The 18221-nt window shown below is 37.3% G+C and overlaps 5 protein-coding genes across 8 annotated transcripts; 3 read left to right on the forward strand and 2 right to left on the reverse strand.

Annotated features, from left to right (window-relative positions):
- Nucleotides 1-10: 10 nt before the first annotated feature.
- LOC114524837 (alpha-1,3-mannosyl-glycoprotein 4-beta-N-acetylglucosaminyltransferase C-like) lies at nucleotides 11-2532 on the forward strand. The gene is made up of 3 exons (XM_028546034.1): nucleotides 11-235; nucleotides 1078-1296; nucleotides 1697-2532. The coding sequence occupies exons 1-3, from the start codon at nucleotides 112-114 to the stop codon at nucleotides 2368-2370; spliced, it is 1017 nt and encodes a 338-aa protein (XP_028401835.1). The 5' UTR covers nucleotides 11-111; the 3' UTR covers nucleotides 2371-2532.
- Nucleotides 2533-2690: 158 nt separating this feature from the next.
- LOC114524836 (zinc finger protein 420-like) lies at nucleotides 2691-7407 on the reverse strand. 2 transcript variants are annotated; one of them, XM_028546032.1, is made up of 6 exons: nucleotides 7205-7406; nucleotides 6626-6688; nucleotides 5107-5536; nucleotides 4558-4754; nucleotides 3957-4133; nucleotides 2692-3856 (listed from the first exon to the last, which is right to left on the reverse strand). In XM_028546032.1, exons 1-6 carry the CDS (start codon nucleotides 7278-7280, stop codon nucleotides 3504-3506), a joined length of 1296 nt encoding a protein of 431 aa, XP_028401833.1. In that variant the 5' UTR covers nucleotides 7281-7406; the 3' UTR covers nucleotides 2692-3503. The 2 variants fall into 2 exon arrangements, with proteins under 2 accessions (XP_028401834.1, XP_028401833.1); XM_028546033.1 differs by lacking the exon at nucleotides 6626-6688 and having other exon boundaries at nucleotides 2691-3856; nucleotides 7205-7407.
- A 204-nt stretch (nucleotides 7408-7611) lies between these two features.
- LOC114524839 lies at nucleotides 7612-9441 on the reverse strand. Its single transcript, XM_028546035.1, has 2 exons — nucleotides 9180-9441; nucleotides 7612-8785 (listed from the first exon to the last, which is right to left on the reverse strand). Exons 1-2 carry the CDS (start codon nucleotides 9271-9273, stop codon nucleotides 8061-8063), a joined length of 819 nt encoding a protein of 272 aa, XP_028401836.1. The 5' UTR covers nucleotides 9274-9441; the 3' UTR covers nucleotides 7612-8060.
- Nucleotides 9442-9541: 100 nt separating this feature from the next.
- On the forward strand, nucleotides 9542-12791 carry LOC114524914 (zinc transporter ZIP10-like). 2 transcript variants are annotated; one of them, XM_028546138.1, is made up of 8 exons: nucleotides 9542-9678; nucleotides 9747-9795; nucleotides 10238-10410; nucleotides 10774-10938; nucleotides 11048-11240; nucleotides 11497-11616; nucleotides 11823-12010; nucleotides 12622-12791. In XM_028546138.1, the coding sequence occupies exons 2-8, from the start codon at nucleotides 9756-9758 to the stop codon at nucleotides 12754-12756; spliced, it is 1014 nt and encodes a 337-aa protein (XP_028401939.1). In that variant the 5' UTR covers nucleotides 9542-9678; nucleotides 9747-9755; the 3' UTR covers nucleotides 12757-12791. The 2 variants fall into 2 exon arrangements, with proteins under 2 accessions (XP_028401939.1, XP_028401940.1); XM_028546139.1 differs by lacking the exon at nucleotides 10774-10938 and having other exon boundaries at nucleotides 9542-9795.
- A 470-nt stretch (nucleotides 12792-13261) lies between these two features.
- On the forward strand, nucleotides 13262-18199 carry LOC114524896 (protein trichome birefringence-like 6). Of its 2 annotated transcripts, none has more exons than XM_028546114.1 (7): nucleotides 13262-13448; nucleotides 13843-13921; nucleotides 14070-14172; nucleotides 15740-15889; nucleotides 16494-16845; nucleotides 16952-17300; nucleotides 17805-18199. In XM_028546114.1, the coding sequence occupies exons 2-7, from the start codon at nucleotides 13898-13900 to the stop codon at nucleotides 18117-18119; spliced, it is 1293 nt and encodes a 430-aa protein (XP_028401915.1). In that variant the 5' UTR covers nucleotides 13262-13448; nucleotides 13843-13897; the 3' UTR covers nucleotides 18120-18199. The 2 variants fall into 2 exon arrangements, with proteins under 2 accessions (XP_028401915.1, XP_028401916.1); XM_028546115.1 differs by having other exon boundaries at nucleotides 15788-15889.
- The last annotated feature ends 22 nt before the right edge of the window (nucleotides 18200-18221 follow it).

Below are 18221 nucleotides of genomic sequence, written 5' to 3' on the forward strand. Positions count from 1 at the left end.
TCAATGCTGTTTTATTGTCGAGCCAACTCAAGATCGTTTGAGTCCTTTCACCGGCATTATTTTGCTCGTTATATCCAAAGCGGACATCTAAGATCCAGTATACGTATTGCCATGAAGCTAACGCGATTATGTCTTTATTTAAATCGAGCGAGAATGGGAACTTCATTTCATCGGGTTTTATTGAAGTCATTTCTCCTGTCTTTTGGTGTAAACGTCCTGTTATTCGTCTTACGAAGTAAGTAAGTGTTTATTCTAACCGTCAGTTTCTGTGTTTATATTAAGTTTGAACTTCTTAGCGATACAAGATTCCACTTCAATAACGCAACCCTATATTAAAATATGACTGATACTTATAACAGGGGCGCCGGAGCAGTTTAGAGCGGCGGGGGCAGAGTTTCAGAAAAGGGCACATTCATTTTACCTTAGCAACCACACGAAGAGAACACAGGGTTGCCCCCGCTCGCCCCCGTAAGCATAGGGCAGGGGGGGCAGCTGCCCCCCTGCCTCCGTGGTTCCGGCGCCCCTGTACTTATACTTTGTATAATTTTTCCAGGAAAATTAATTATAAACAAAACACGAAATAGATCATCTCTACAATATATTTAGTACTTTTATGATACAAAATGCCGAATTGCCTCGAAGGTAAAGTGCCGTCAAGTTTTCGACTACACTGACCAAAGTCTGCGTCGTAAAGATATAGTTAATTAAATAAAATCACGGACTATAATATAATATTTTTTAAAAATTCATATCATGGAAATATAGTATGAATGCTAGTTGGAAATAGTATGAAAGTTTATAATATCTGTGATAATACTAATCCATGCTAAAAGCATTTCCATACAATGGAAATGTATGGAAGCAATATGGGTATAGCATGATTTTTCCATAATATGAATTTTGATAACGTGGCCGGGTGGTGTGCCTCGATTTTCGTATCGAGCGACATCAAACATTATGTCTAACATATTCCAATTTAAACAAGGGTGTTTGTTTTAAAAAACTGGGTTTTGTTTGTACTGAACAATATTGTCTGTTAAAATGTTTTGACTATATATATTTTGCAACAATTTAAAGGAACAAATTTCGTTAATCATCTTGAACTTGCTTGCGCGGATGAAGGTACTACGATATGCGAATGGAATGCAGCGAAAGGAAATATCATGCACAAGAATACAATTGCCGGAAAAACGAAAGAAAGAATTGTTGTCCGTATTAAAACTGTTACTAGTGAGGATACCGTCACTGTTACTAGTGATGATGCCGTCTTGGCAGGAGAAAACTTTGACAAGAAAGGTAGAGTATACATTGAATGGAATCATATAGAGATTCAGGGGAAGAGGAATTGTGGCAACATGTTGCTTCAAACTCACTTCAATATCAATTTTCTAATTTCTTTATATCCGATTATACCTTATTTACAATGCTATTAGTTCTGGATTTTATTGGTTCTGGATAGGTGTCTACAAATTATTCTGCTTTACCCTTGATCCACCACTGTGCGTTTTTACCCAGTGTGGTGGTTGACTGATTACATCATGTTATAAAATACTTATAATTTGAGACGTACATAAAGTTGCTCGGTTCGAAATTTGAATACGTAGTTAGGCTTTTCGCTTATGCATTTCTAATAAACGATTGCATGCTTGTAAATCTAGTCAGGTATAATATTCGTTCTTTCGATTTTAATTTTCAGCTTTCGTGACAATCGGAATACCAAGCATAGAACGTGAGGGACGCAATTATTTGATCACCACGTTAGACTCTTTGCTTCATAACGTCAGCAACGCAAAAGACTTTAGCATGAAAATTGTCATTCTTCTGGCAGATTTGAAGAAAAGTGTCAGGCAGAAGCGATTAAATGAACTATCGACAAGATATTCTAAATATTTCGCTAACGGTGACATACATGTGATTAGCGTGCCACCGAAGGTATATCCACCGTTGCATGGCCTAACAAAAACCCTCGGGGATAGTGAGCTGCGAATGTTCTGGCGTTCAAAACAAGCAATAGACTTTGCCTTTCTCATGCAATACTGCCAACCGTTCTCTCCGTATTATCTTCAGTTAGAAGATGACGTCATTGCCACAAGAGACTATGATGTGTATATGACACGGTACATGAAAGAAAAGGAGGGCACGTTTTGGTTAAGCTTAAGTTTCAGCTCTTTGGGTTTTATTGGGAAGTTGTATCGATCAGAGACTTTGGAAAACCAAGCGCGTTTCTTTAGGGTTTTATATTCTGAAATGCCCGTCGATCTTCTTATGTCTTTATACAGGAATATATTGGGAAATGAGGCTGCCAAGACAACGTATCTTAGACATTTGTTCGAACACATTGGGTATCAGTCTTCGTCATTATCTCGCTGAATAGAATGTTTTCCATAAAGCGGGTACCTCCATCACCTCCTAGAGGAAACGAAACTAGCTTCCTTTACGTAATTCATACACGCTCCCACATGTCACTGCTTGGCCGGTACATTGTATCTTAGGGCATACAACATGATTATGCTGTGTTGTCTCTTGTTGGAGGTGGACGGCATGCAACATGCAGCCTGCTTTCTCAGGCTCCATTGTTCAGGTCGATATCAATCGAAATTAATATAGCTACATCAACAATCGAACAACGGTGGATAAATTAGGAATGGATTTTAATTTAATAACAATAACAATATCAATTAGTTATAATAAAGTTAATAAATCTTAAATTATCTATTGGATATAACGAAATAATATTTACAACTTGCAGGCTGACTTATCATGACTGTCACACATGACTGAACTTTATTTCCAAACATTTTCGTTTCCACACTGGGAAAGAATCTGTGCATTCAAAAGTGAACACTAGAATTTGAACTAATAAAGATATAATAAGGCTGGATGAATGTCAGTGAAATCCTTAGTACAGACAAATGGATAAGAACTTCATTTTGGTGATCCAAAATACCGCCATCTTAAACTGTATCGATTGCGTTTTTTTCTTAAGAATTACTTTTGATGCACATATTGATTAAACGTCTTCCATACTTCAATAAGTATACCAATGATTTCATTATGAAATTTAAATTAATTAATGAATTGTTAATGAATTGGAGTTAAGCATGATTGTAATTGCCCGCTGCTACTTAAATAATCCCACATAACTTGTTATTGTTTATTACATATTTACACATTTAATAATTTTTTTATTTAAGTTTATCTTCAAATTTATATTTACAAACTTATCTACTGTTACCGATGATCTATTCATCTTTATGTACAAATGGGATAGATTTCCACAGTAGCGAAGTCCTGTCACCAAGCGTATGGAAAGTGGCTGGTGACGTATTCTACGTATACTACTACTTTTAGGGCAATTTACATATATCGCACCAGGAGTTTGCTATAATAATACAGATTGCTCCCGGAACGTTAGTACCATAAAAAGAATACAAAATATCTTAGATAATCATCATAAAAATGATGCACGAAATAGTGGACCGTAGTTGCCTTACCATTTGGTTCTAAGTTGCACTACTAGTTACCACTTTATTCACCAGCTTCTTTCTGATGCTGTTTTTGAGCCTTTCTGCTGCGACCATGTCCTTCTTCTGTAACGCCTCCTTATAATGAGTGTGTAAATGTGTCTGTAGCGAACCAGATTGAGAGAATGCCTTAGAGCAATGCCAGCATTTATAAGGCTTCTCTCCAGTATGTGTTCTGAAATGTCGCTTGAGGTCAGTGGACCGAGCGAAAGCCCTGAGGCACTCCCCACATTTGTAAGGTTTCTCCCCAGTATGATTGCGAAGATGACGTTGAAGATCCGTAGAACGAACAAATGCACGAGAACACTGTGTGCATTTATATGGACTCTCACCTGCAAAGTAAAGTGGTGACATTATTTACCTTTAATATAAAGCAGTAAACTTGACCTACTCATGCTAAGTTGTATATAGGACATGATAGGGATTCGTTACCTGTGTGTGAACGCATGTGTCTCCTCAAATAGCAAGGATATTGAAATGCCTTCACGCAGTACGTGCATTTCCAAGTACGCCCGGTCTTGTCTGGACAAACATACTTTACATGGCGCTCCAAATAACTTTCATAGGCAAAGATCTTACCGCACTTGTAACACGTGAAGCTTTCACTGTCTACAAAACCAGATGTAAAATATAAAACGTAATGTTGGCTACACTAGTCATGTGGAAAATGTAAATTTGAATCATTGCCATTATTCATTTCTTTAGAAATTTATTGTTCTCGCAGTCTATGAGCACTGAAGTTTTTTAATTTGCATGACCATTTCCCTACCAGCTATGATGAATAATAGCTTATAAGAAAATAGCTCATAATATGTAATAGTAGGGAAATAGCTCATAATATGTAAAAGTAGGGAAATAGCTTATAATATGTAATATTGAAGAGAGCGACAATGACTTTTTCGGCTGAGCTACTCTGGACTTGTAGAAAGGCCAGTCAGTTTTCACATTCCCAGAGTACTTATCTACAGCGAAAGTAGTCTTCGCCATATTTCTCTGAAGCAGCGATATTTTATTTCAAAACAAGCAAGCAAACCTTTGCTACATAATTTCTTTTGCAGATACCACTTGAAAAATATCTCTCGCTTTTCTTCCTTGGTATGCCAGGCATCAAGTAAAAATCGCGATGCATCGACTATTGTCAAACCTGTCTCTTTGACAATTTCTTTTTCGCTGAAGCGATTATTGTCAAGAAAATCTTTTAGCTCTCTTTGAATGACCTCTTGGTTCCCCCTGTTAATTTTGAGGAGTTCATTAATAAAGAACTTATTTTTTATTTACCCTTTAGATTCAATGAATGTAGTCCGGCTATATATATAATCGGGTAGAATACTCTTGTCTGGTTGGTCCAACAACGAATGCGTATAACTTGCGTAATTCATGCAGTATATAACAATAAATTTGAACAGCAGATCTACTAGGTCTCACTCATATAAACCCGACAGTGCTTGTTAGTTCCGCCATGGTGGGGAACTCAGTACCCTTTAACACCACGATCATTTGGTGCATGTCATGCAAATGAATGAATGACTAAATCTTATCTTCGCTTTAATGTCTCGTTGCAAAAGCATTTTAGAGCACTTACTTCAGCATCTTTTCAAGTTCCCTATCCAACCTTTGCCCTGGTGAAGCTTTGTTATTCTGTTTTTGCGACTTAACATCCCCACTCCGTCGTGTTTCGACATCGTTCGCAAACTGTCCATTTTTTGCACATGTATCATCCGCAGGAATCGATAGGAGTCTTTTTAGATCTGCACTCGTGTTGCGCATGAGGCAGAGAGTCCTTAAAACCTCCTCTGGAAACGGTTCCGTGTCCTCACGAGCATGCGCGAAGGTAGATTCCTGCGTTGGTTGTCCATGAATAGAAAAGTGTGGTTCTTGTGCTAGCTCTTCTCGTTGTTTCATAAGACATATATCAGCCAGAGCATGAAGACCATGCGCGTTCCCGCTGACCCCAGTGCGTGCGGAACTATGATTGTCATTCTGGGCAAAGGAATTACTTACGTCGATGTGATCTAGATAGTTAAATCAAATTTGTCGATGTCCAAATTAGATATGGAAATTTATTAGATCGTAAGATATTGTTTAGAAACATTGTAAGAGACATTTTGAATTTCTCAGTGCTTATTAAGGTGTCCTCGTAACCTCGAACTAACTATAACAATTTGAACATTGCGATCATTAAGATTACGACGCACGTGAAAAAAGAGAGAAATATCGCTCCCTGTCTTTGCACTCTTGACTAACTGTATGAAAGTGTTACGCGGACTGAAGATTATTAGGAAATGATAAATTTTTTTGCGTGAGATCATTTGCTATAGCAATTTATGGATGGGAAGTACAATTGTAACTTTCAGTCCTCATTATTGAAACAACGACATCATTTTCTACAATTGCACGTTTAGAGTGAATCAAATTTCAAGATCAGGGCAAGATTTGCCCCGTATTTTCGTTCAAATTCAGTTCTGTAGTTTTATCCACTTATGGCGCAAGAAATGATCGCTGCTTTCACTACATCCGTTTCCAGCAATAGATGTTCTCAATAGAGAATTAACAGGAGAATATTCAGTAGGTTATATAAAAACCATATCATGGTTAATTAAAATGCGATATATGCTGATAAAAGATAAAAGCTGTTGTACTATATATGAATTAATTTACTACCATAACTTATATAGCTAAAGACTTTTGTTTCTCTGCTTTCTATAATCTATATTTAACAGCTTTTCAACCTGAAATTGTATTACTATTCGTGCTTTCTCTTGCTGATCTCGTTTCACGGTATACTGAATCAATACCCAATCGCTCTAATTATTTGTTACACGAAAACATTCACGCTTCATGGCTCAAGCATGGCAACGCGTACGAAATAATTATCTCCTGCTTATTGGCATGTTAATTAACGCCATAACCCTAATGAGATTCCAAATTCTTTTGAATTTTGTGATGAGAACAAGAAAAAAGAATCTGAAACTGTCAGACTGATGAAACAGAAATGGCAGTTTAGGCCATAGGAAAAGTATGTTGAGGAAATTTCTATTTATGACGAATTGTTCTGAGTCGTTTAACCTTAACAGGTACCGAGTTGATGGTTTTTAATTTACCTGCAGATTCGGCTGGATATCGGTAAAATGTTGCGCTTGAGCCGCCGTCTAAACCCCGCACATCTGTAAAAAGGACGATAGCCGAAATTAGCCGTAAGCAAGGCTTATTATTCCTTATTAATCAAGCATTGAAACACAAACTGTACCATAAATCTGATATTTGAAATTCATGACTTCAACATATTAACATGCTATCGCAAAATATGTTTTGTAAACAAATCACGTAAAAATGAAAACAAAGTTCTTTTACTTTCTTTCCTATCAAAGTAGGAAATTTGAATCAACAAAGAATGGAAATGTCCCATTTCCATCAATGGGAGGATTGGTTACTCTGTAATCAACGTACGCACCTTTTGGAACTGTCATAACATGTTTAGAAGCTTTGATATGTATATTGCCTCCTTGACAGTTTTAAAAGATGCCTTAGAATACAACATAAACAATGGAAATTGTCGCTAGCTCAGTGCAAATTACTATATTTTACCGACCATCATCTTCTTCAAAGAGATAAATAGCTAATTGATCACAAGTGCGAAATGAACTGATGTTATAACTTCCGCTTATTGATATAGAACTGACCTTCATCATCTGGGCTACTGTCATCTGTCCGTCTTTTTGACCTTTGTTGATTTTTCACAAGAAAAGATCGCGGCATCTCACGTTGGCAACTAGCAGAGATACTTCTTTCGCCTAATCACCGGTTTAAAATGATTGCTAACCCGGCTAAGACAATGAAAGAGATCTTCCATCGTCCTTTCCCTGGTTAGCACATGACGTGATAGCGAGATCACGGTATACGCTCGTTGACCTCAGTTCCTGCTCATCTAACAAGCATACAACAGTCGCCTAACTATGCGCGCGCATCAATGCCGCGACAGGAGGTGAAATCAATGTACAGGTGACCGCACAGCTTCATTACCTTAAGCAGCCTCCCGAAGATATCGGCTGCTGTTTGTCTTTTCATCACTGATATCGCGCGTCTGTCTGAAATATATCTAAACGTCTCATAGTAAAACACATATTCATTCAATATATATATATGAAATGGTAAATTGTCGTGTTCTATGATGCGAATGGAAATAAAAGGTCCATGATTCAATGACCGTTCATTCATTTCTCGAGTACTTCGCTTAAATGTTAGTTGACTTTGATAGTGTTTCCATCAATCATAGTTAACAAAAATAGTCATCATTACGGATAAACTAATAGGAGTCCTCCAATTCGAACTTTAACTGATATGGAAATGTATATACCTAAAAGCGTCCATATTTTTTTGGCTTGTACAGTATAACGATCAATATTAAAATCTTACAGCTAGGGGTTTGGGTCCTAAAGTTTCTCTTGGATAATCGCTACCTTATACGGAAAATCAATTTGTTTGCCGCTGTTTTAAACACTAAAATCAGAAGTTGAATTACATCGAATCGTAATTGTTTTAATATGTAGGTGCTAAGAAAGTTCTCTCCAAGTCTAGTGATTTCAATATCGTCAGTACACCAACATCATCTGGCATCTTAACCTTGTTAAGGATGCTAGCAACACCTAGAAACGTCTCCCTATATTTTACTGGGACATAAAATGTTTCTACTTCTCTGCGAAAACAAGCAAATTTGCCCTTTCCATTCCACAATAAAGCATTCATCGCAATTTCAACATTCCAGGGTCTTTGCCACGAACCATTCGAGCTTTCTTCGGAATTTTTGAAAGCAATATTTAGCAAGGCAAGTTCTTTTATAACCATACTGCAAGTGCTTACATGCTTTGACTTCAACAGATTTTTATTGTCAATTTTCACTTGAAGTCGTTTGGTATTAGTTTTACCTTTATACCAAATCCTAGTCAAATCATTATGTAACAGATTTTCCGTCCTCTTCCAACGTCTAATTTCCCTCCCAAGAAACAGATATCCTTTGCAGTTTGGATTTGTCAGCATCGCGTAAAACATGCATTCATAGTCATTCAGTGTCTGCAATGAGTATGTACCAACCTTTGAACAGTTGTATATCTTAACAGATTTGTAAGGATCATTATCGCGAAGTCTTGATTGCCCTTTTACAACAAACAGAACATCACACTCTGACTCAGTTGAATCGTCTTTTAGAATTCGTTTTTGAACATGTAGTGAAATTGGCTGTTGATCACGATATGTTTCGCATAAACCTAAAATATTAAATGGTGTATATATAAGAATGATTGGTGACACAATATTGCAGAACGCTCCTCCTGTGAAGCATATTTACAAAACACAGCGCTAGTATTATACTCACATCGACTTCGTTCGCACACATTTCAGTGCTTAAGCAAGATTAATTTAATGTAGAATTAAAGTAAGAAAGACTGGAAATCATGTAGTTATACGTCGAGGGACTGTCAGTCTGTCAAGCAAGATTTTTCAGCCGGCCACGGTGCCCTTGCACGCACACAGCGTGCTCCTAAAACTGTGTAATGCTACTGCCTCACAACGTACTCTCAGCAAGTCGTCAGCTCTGGCCCTAAAAAGTCGATCAGGTTTGTCGTGCATGTAATTGATCTGCGAGAGTTGGAAAAACAATACCTTGTAATGCAAAGATCACAGTTATTGTTGCTACCACAGCGCTGACAAACGAGACAAAAGCGACTTTCAAAGCATATCGATTGACAACAATCATACTTTTCGCTACTCATTAACCACCATATTGCTTGTATTTTTATTCACGTTTGAGCATCAAAGTTAGCCGTGTTTTGGTTGCATTCATATTGCTATTTTCCACTTTTTTTTAAATTTTAAATCTCACCGATTACACAAAAATTGAGTGAGAGCTCTCAAGACACGTGCACGCTTATTGTTATAATGCTATAAACCATAAGAGTCCGATAAACAACCTGTTTCAGAACTGGTGACCACAAATAATAACAAAATTGACGAAAGACAAAAGTTGTGACTTGAATTTTCGCATAATTGAATGTTCAACGAAATTATATTAACTAATATATAAATTTCCGTATCAATAGTCTGGACAGTCTACAAGGGCTCCTCCAGATCTATAATGTGTATGGATAAAGAATAAAAACAGGTCTCTCGAACAAATTTATTTTAAGTGTCTGTCCAATTCATAAATGAATGATAATTTGACCTTTACAGTCCAAGCTGATGATGATTATGAGGAGTGGGGTTCGCACGCTTTTTAAAGGTATAGTTAAAGTTTGGTAGTGCATGGTCATAGTAATGTCAGATATTCTATATTTAAGATTGGACCCAGCGTTGCTATCTTTAGGGCCGCACCGAGGGCATTCCGATTGAGGGTGTTCTTTAATAATTTACCCGCGAAGTTAATTACATCCCTGAAAATATCTCACAATTGTGTTGCAACGCAGGGGCGTAGACAGATGTTAAGGATTTCATTGGAGACGTTCATGCAGACTGGACTTGTTACATTAAATTATTACAAATCACTATACAAAACTTATACCGTCCAAGTGGAGGTGTCACACGCCAAACCCCCGCCCAACTTACGCGCTCAGTACCTCCCTGTGTTAATTTCCTTCAATGCCGATTATAAATAGGTATAATTGTGTTATAAATGATTCAATAAACCTTATTCCAATAAATTTCATAACATATTTTTTGTGTAGTCTATTTCTATGGAGCATTAGCGTCAAGTATTTCCATTTTTTTGACGCTGTTAAGTGCCATCGTTTTACGCCCATTTCTGTCTAATGGTCGCGAACAAATCTTACTACCGTTCTTGGTTGCCTTGTCTGTCGGATGTTTAAGCGGAGACGCCATCTTTCATTTGCTGCCTCACGTAAGTTAATGGTAAAAAATTGGATTGGTAACAAATATTTGCATGTCATGCAGGACGATTTTAAAACTATCCACAGGGGTTATAGGCCAACCGTTATAGGCCCTATGCGAACTTAATTTTCAATTTCACATATAATTTCCATGCATGTTCCTAATCGTCGGCGATGCATCGTCATTGGCCGGTGACGAAAAACAATTCATTCCCACTTCTTTTGTCGGGGCATGTACGCATGGAAACAACGGATGGTTGTTTATTTTTATTTTTTGTATGGTGTACCAACGATAGCCATCGCCTCCACAACTGCAGGCCTCACATTCCATGACTTTCTTATTACAGTTAATACCTTACAAATGTCTTGTTTAGGTTTTCCTTGGTGAATCTCACAGGGAAAACATTCAAAACAAGTCAAACAGTACTAAAGATGGTCTAAATGTTCATCATAAAGACGTCATATTATGGAACTCATTGCCTATTGCCTGCACCATCTATGCATTTTACCTTATTCACTTGTTCAGTGAAAATTGTATGGTAATAATTTCAAACAAAAACCCCCCAGTAAATGTTTCAACGAAAAGTGATTTGTGGTCTGATCTGACCATTTAGAGCAGTCTAACCAATAAATATCACACTTGTATAGGCAAAAGCAGAATACTCTCATTCGCATTCGCATTCGCATTTGCCGGAGTCGATAAAACGAGAAAAAGTGATCAGTGTCAGTGAGGACAATTTTGATAAAGAAAACGTCGAGATGAATTACAAAGAATTAATTCCCGAGGATAGCAAAAAGGATACAAATCATTATGCACCAATAATATGGATGATTGTCATAGGTTGGTTGAATGGTTTTTAACTATAGTGAAGAAATGTGCATGACTATTGTTCGGGCACGACATAACTCTTAGGAATTAGGTTTCAACTGACAATATATATATACTAATATAGCTACATGCATGCATCAATTGAACAATTGTTGTTGTGAATCCCCACCCATAAATAAAGTCAAGATACACGATCATACGATCGCTTTTTTTTGGCAAGTGGGAAACTAAACAAAATGACGACAACATTCATTCGATTCCTCCGCAGGCGACGCCGTTCACTCCTTTACTGACGGGATAGCCATTGGTGGAGCCTATGCTAAATCATTTTATGGAGGTCTGGGTACGACAATGGCAATCGTGTGCCATGAAGTGCCGCATTGCGTTGGTAAGGACTGGTTTCCAGCGAAATACTTGCATGTTTTCTTCGAAAGCTTGACTGCATGACATGAATTAGCTGAACTCTCGATTCAAAAGAAAACATGCAAATATTTTTCGCAAGGCGGACTATTTCTCTCCAAGTGGAACTCTATTTCCAAATTATCGAGCTGACTTCGCCACTGATTGTGGTGTGATTACTTGTTTGATTTTTAGGAGATCTTGCTGTTATGGTTAGCACTGGTTTAACTTACACAACATCACTTCTCCTACTCACAGTCGTGATGGTTCCAATGTACATAGGAATGATTATCGGAGCTACGTTGAGTCGACTTATGGATTTAACGCGTGTTATTTTCGCAATATCAGCAGCCATATTTCTATTTATATCCCTAACCGAATTGGTACGTTATTTCCATTACTAGTATAAAGCCTGGTTCTCATATGTCACCAACAGTCGGCGACGCATTGTTTGCATGTGGAGCGCTGGGGACGACGAAAATTTGTTCAAAATAACAAAGCATGATCTTTGTTCATCAATGATCCGACAATAGCTATCACCGACCGTCGGCAACACATGAGGACCAGGCTTTAAGATAACCATTATGATCATCGACAGCAATATCTTCATTACCATTCAGTATGCATTCCTTGATGCAACCACCTATACCTTCATTTGTATTATTTAACTTGCTTTTACGTATAACGCTTGTTGCAGATCCAACTTGCCAACGTTACTATGCACATGCAGCTTTGCGTTATACCGATAACACTCCCTCTTCCCTTCGCAAATAAAATTTTAGTTGAAAAGTTCTTGTTTCGCAAATATCTTGGATATAAGAAGTTGCTAAGTTTGCTTCAGTAAATCAGCAAGAGAAAATATTCCTCGTTGCTTTTTTAATGTCATAAAGAAGTAGTCAAATGAAATATAAAAGCGGCGATATAATAGATGGGATCGACCTTTAAGAAATGATCTGGAAACCTTTTTGTTATATTCATGATTTCTTATCTATAGTTGCCTGGAATATTAAGCGCAAGACCTGGAAGAAGAAACAAGTGGCTCATGCCAGTTCTTCATAGTGTCGGTATATTGCTAGGAATGACGGTTATGCTAACTATAGCTATTTTTGAAGATAAATTGAATAGCTAAGATATTAAGACTTTAGTTTACGAATTAAAAACATACACAAACTGATCTGAAGAACAAATTGTGGTCTTTATATGTCTGGTTTTTCATTCACTCGCGACAAATGTCTTCATGCGTGACATTTAAGATACAGCAATGACTACCGGGTATTTTAATTCATGAACACAGGCCAAATAATCTAACACATGCGGAATCACTGCAAAAGGAGTGACTCCATCGACTAAATTCTCATTACGGGTTTTTGTTAACCGCCATTACACCGATTGAACTTTTGAGCCAATGAAGATTTGAGAGGCGCAGTGTTTTAATTGTCTTTTTCATTGACACCGGGCGGCGCTTTCTTTTTAAAAATCACTATCCGGTGGATAGCGCTATCCGGCTTTCCTACAACCGGCGCCGGGTTTTTTAATTTCTATGCAATGGTAATCGTAACAGTTATTGGTGTGCAATGCTAGTGGCCTGAATCTTCCACTTGCCGGTGCTTTTGTTTCGTAGCTGGTGGCGTCTATTCCCCCGTTATAGACTTAACGAAAAATGTGAAGTAACTTTCAGCAAATGCCAGCGTGTATGCACCATATGCGACGTTTTGCCGTGGTGTAAGTTATTTAATGATGAAAGTGTAAAGGATAGCTGTTAAAAAAACAGAACTGTGATCATATCCAGCGAATAATTGATTGGATTTGCTTTGACATAGCGTAAGTATAATGTTTCTGACCTGCAGTGGCAATTCGATCATTTCGTCTTGTACAAAAGATTGGGGCTAGACAAGTTTACAAAACACGGTTCTTGTATCATGGATACAATTCCAGTTTCATAAGAATTAATTGTATTCATGCAATCAAATATCTTCATCAGGGTGACAGCAAAATAAAACATATATATAGGGGGTGTATGCAGCAGCCCGCATATCTTGATAAATTGTAACTATTTCTGATTCCATACCAATCAGAACATACATATATTGCACCACTTAATCCTATTGAATGATTTGAATCATCAGTTGCATTTCGAATATTCGTTGGAATCGATTACACGGCTACTTATACCACATGTTGTTGATTGATCATTTGAACTCTTTTCCAAGAATAGATAAAGAACATGGAGTGCTATCATGTTAAATAAAACCAAATTAATTCCATAGACGATGAAGATCAACAAGACCCATAAGGTGAATTGTATTACTATAATACGTACAACCATATCGACCGTGCACGAAAATTGACATCAAACAATCTATACGTATACAGTCTTTTTACAGAGCATATAGCCATAAGTACAGTCTTTAAATGTCATGTTTGCTTTATATTTCTTTGTAGGGTTGTATTTTTCTATTCGTCTCGACTTTACTAGTGATTCTTGTGAAGAAACATATTCTGAAGTCTGCACGGGTAAAAAGAAATTCCCGATCATTATTTCGAGGTATATAAGTCGTTTTTAACAACAAAAACGAAATCAATAAAGACAATATATTCCCGAATCAAACTAAAAAAAACGCCTGCTTCATCACTCGGGCAAGCGTACCACTCTTGCCAATAGCAATTGCCATGATTCTGACCAAAAACACTAGTTCATATTCATTTAGAAGCGTATAGGAACTTTAGCTAACCTAATGCAGTTGGATAATCAGGCAGCGCATCCATGCATATTTTCAGTTTAAATATATAGAAGTTCAAAATGTAAACAAACCGTTTGTTTACACGTGAATTTCACTTCATACAACTTTAGAATTCTTGTTTATATTAAAACGTTTCTTCACATTTATTAGCATATATAGGATATAACATTTAATAGCATGTAATGTGTGTTGACTATTCTCGGACTAATGTACACTGGCGGGCAAAAAGAACTGCTCAAATAATGCTATCGTCGTATGTAACAAGAATCGTAACAATCAATCTTTTATTGTACATTAGAGGTCAAAAAGAACTGTTTAGATACAAATTCATAAAGAAGAAGCGAATATAGGAGAAAGCTTCATAGGCATTTTTGATAGTTCTCTTATTCCAAGCAGTATTTCAGTAATGTAATGCAACCTGCCACACTTCCAAGATATAGTCAAACAATGGTTTCAGGAAGAGGGAGTGACAGAAATGGATTGGCCTGCACAGTCAAAATACCTTAACCCTATTGAAAATCTGTGGGACAATGTAAATGGAATAGTGCAAGAAAGGAATTAATTCATAAAGCGTCCATGATTTATAGGTTGCTGTAAAGACTGCCCATAGGATGAATTTCTTTTGACCGCTCACGATTACCACCTTAACAAAAAGTATGCCACGCCGGTGTAAGGCCGTCATCAATTATAAGGCCAAAGGAGGGTCAACAAAATGTTCGTATTTCATATAGCTTAGCATGTAATCTACTCGTATATATTGTTAGAGGGACAGTTACGTTCATTTGAGAGCACTTTAACTTGTTTTGAGCAGTTCTTTTTGACCGCCAGTGTATATATATGCCATGGCTGGACGGTTCATGTTAGTGTTGCTTGATCGCTTTTATGTTCAAATAGACGACGTGTTAACACGTGCTTCGACGACAATTTTAAACAGTGATATATCACATTCATGACGACGAATATACGCAATAAAAAAAATAAAAACAACAAAAATACACAAATTTCAACGTTTTTACCGGAGCAATAAGTCATGTATTTTATATCTCCGCCCTTGCCAGACATTTATCTTTAAACTATATAACCCAGTGGCAGTGCAGTCGTTGCAAGTAAAAAAAATTGTGTTTCCACGCAGTTTTGCATATTTATCCGTCGCATCATTGTTGCGAAACAAAAACGTTTTTCAACGGATGCAAAATGTGTTATTCTTTACGGAAACATCTCGTACCTGAGTATTCTTTGTCCAGGTAAAAACATTTTCAGTCCTATTATTCTATTAAGTTGTTTTAGTACGAGTCATCTAAGTCCAGGGTACCGAACACCATGCACATCGTGCTTTGGAAAGAAAATTAATGCTTGTTTTCGCATTTCTAGAGCCCCTTACATCATCTCCAGCCACGCCCTTGACTAAGTTTTTTTCAGGGGAAGGAATACCTCGTAGTGTGGAAGAGCAGCAGAAAGAAGCCATTGGTATACTGTCTGCTGCCTTGAGAAGTTCATTGAAAAGATTAAGAAGACAATTAGGTATGTGCAAAAAAGTTAGGAATTCAAGTCAAGGCCTTGTTACACGATGCAAAATTTGCAATGCAAGATAATTTACTTTTGAGAGATTTGTTTATTACACTCCCTCGACGTTTCGTACACATTTTGTACACATTTCGTTTGTATACGGGCAATTCTTCACTAATTTACATCTGTAAAATAGAATTACGTTGAACCTTGCAAGAAAAACTGCATCGTGTAACAGACCCTTTAATCAAAAACTATTTTGATCTGACCTGCTAAACAAGTTATCATTTGTGATTGGTGATCAATTGTGATGGGTGATCATTTGTGATCGGAAATTCCTGCTTTATCTAAAGGGCTGTTTCAAACGTCGAACTTTTCATTTGCCGAATCGAATGCAAATGAACTTAAACAAAGACCGTTTAGTTCATGAACATTAGGTTCGACAGATGAAAAGTTCGACGTCTGAAACGGGCCTTAATGTTTTCGAGAGAATGCCTCTCCAATAGCTTTAATGTGATAAATCACTGAATCCTTAGCGTTTTAATTGATTTACTCTAGTGCGTCTAAGCCTCTCCCCACATATTACATCAGGGAACTTTAAGTAGTTTTTACATTTCAGAGGTTGATCGTAACTGTGACTGGACGTCCGGCAGGTGGGTGAGAGATAAAAATATAGTTTATGGTGAAGGTGCTCTGGCTGGATATCGGCATTGTTTGGTAGATCATAGACAAAACTGCAAAAGAAATCAAGTAAATGTTACTCACCTTGGTTATCGATGGGTTTTAAATGACGAGAACTGTGAGGCTAGCAGGATATCATTCACGAGAAGACGATTTTTGACTCTAGTACAAAACAAGAAAATCGCATTCATCGGAGATTCTTTGACAAGAAATATGTTCCAATCTCTGGCGTGTTTGCTTTATGTACCGTTTAAAAAGGAAATGGTCGAAGAACACATGTACAGATATAGGTATTCGCAATGTAGCTTCTGAAAATGGTTTAGTATATATCCTTAAAGATGGACGCATCATGCATAGAACTCAATGTTCAAGCTATGTATGCTAACTTTCTTTCAGATATCCGGAATTTAATGTCATTATCGAATTCATAAAGTCAAACTACCTGGTAAGACAGGCAAGACAAGATTGTGACAGCGATACGACAGTGAAATTAGCAAAAGCACCTTGTTTAGACATAATGACCGTTGATCCAACCTGGGCAACTCGTGCAAGTGAATTTGACATTTTAATGTTCGCTACTGGAGGATGGTGGGAACATGATCTGCAAATGAGACAAGCCAGTTCCGGAGAGGATAGCACGTACACAAAATCACAATACATTTTCCATACAGCACTAAACACAGTGATGAACCATTTAGCAAGAGCCGAGTTTCAGGGAAAACAACTATTCTGGAGGTGTTCTGAGGTATTATAAGGTTTATATTAGTATACGTCCGCTATTTTTACTGTACTCGAGCGTACACTCACCAAGCAAGAACTCACCTGGAGACGGGATCGTTTCATTTATTACTGGATACCGCTAGCTGCAACGATTATGAAATACTATCGTGTAATTCTATCCCAGCCATGCAGGATAATCGTTTTCCAGGCATGCGTCAAAACGTATATAAGAAAAGCATATCGTGACAATGTTTTTGTTCACTGGTTCAGTTACCCTAACTGCATGTACCCCTGCATGGCCACACATAGGCATAATTATGCGTTATCGCATGACATATGCAATAAGACAAATAATGAACGTTCCTTTGACACTAAAATTCGTTTCTGTAATCTCTATAATAAGGTGATCTCAAACATATTCATTTTGAAACATATTGTCTTCAAACAACCTATTGCGAAACAGCTAGCAATATCGCTGTTTGAATTTTTGTCTGCCCTAAATTTAACGATTGTCTTTCCTAAATTTCAGGTGAGCCATTTCTTTGGAGGCGAATGGAATACTGGCGGACAATGCAGACGTTCGACTCCAAGCAGTCATTCCTTAGCCAACGCTGTTTCTTTGTTTATTGAACAAGCAGTCATAGACTGTATTGCCGATACGTCATCTAACATTACGTTATTTGACATCACTGAAATGAGCAGCTACCGTCAAGATGCGCATCCATCGAGTCAAACCGAAACAGCAGGGTCTACGGATTGCAAACACTGGTGTTTACCAGGCGTTCCAGACCACTGGAATGAGATTTGGTTAAATATATTGAAAGTCAAAAGCATGTCAACTTGATGTCTTTACTGCGCTTTCGACAACCTCTTGGCACTTGAATTATAAATAATTCAAATAATATTTATATTTTAAACAAATTTTTAAATACCCTTAATTGGCTGA

Source organism: Dendronephthya gigantea, unplaced genomic scaffold (assembly GCF_004324835.1).
Source record: "Dendronephthya gigantea isolate DGI-Jeju-01 unplaced genomic scaffold, DenGig_1.0 000032F, whole genome shotgun sequence".
Classification (NCBI taxonomy): Eukaryota; Metazoa; Cnidaria; class Anthozoa; order Malacalcyonacea; family Nephtheidae; genus Dendronephthya; species Dendronephthya gigantea.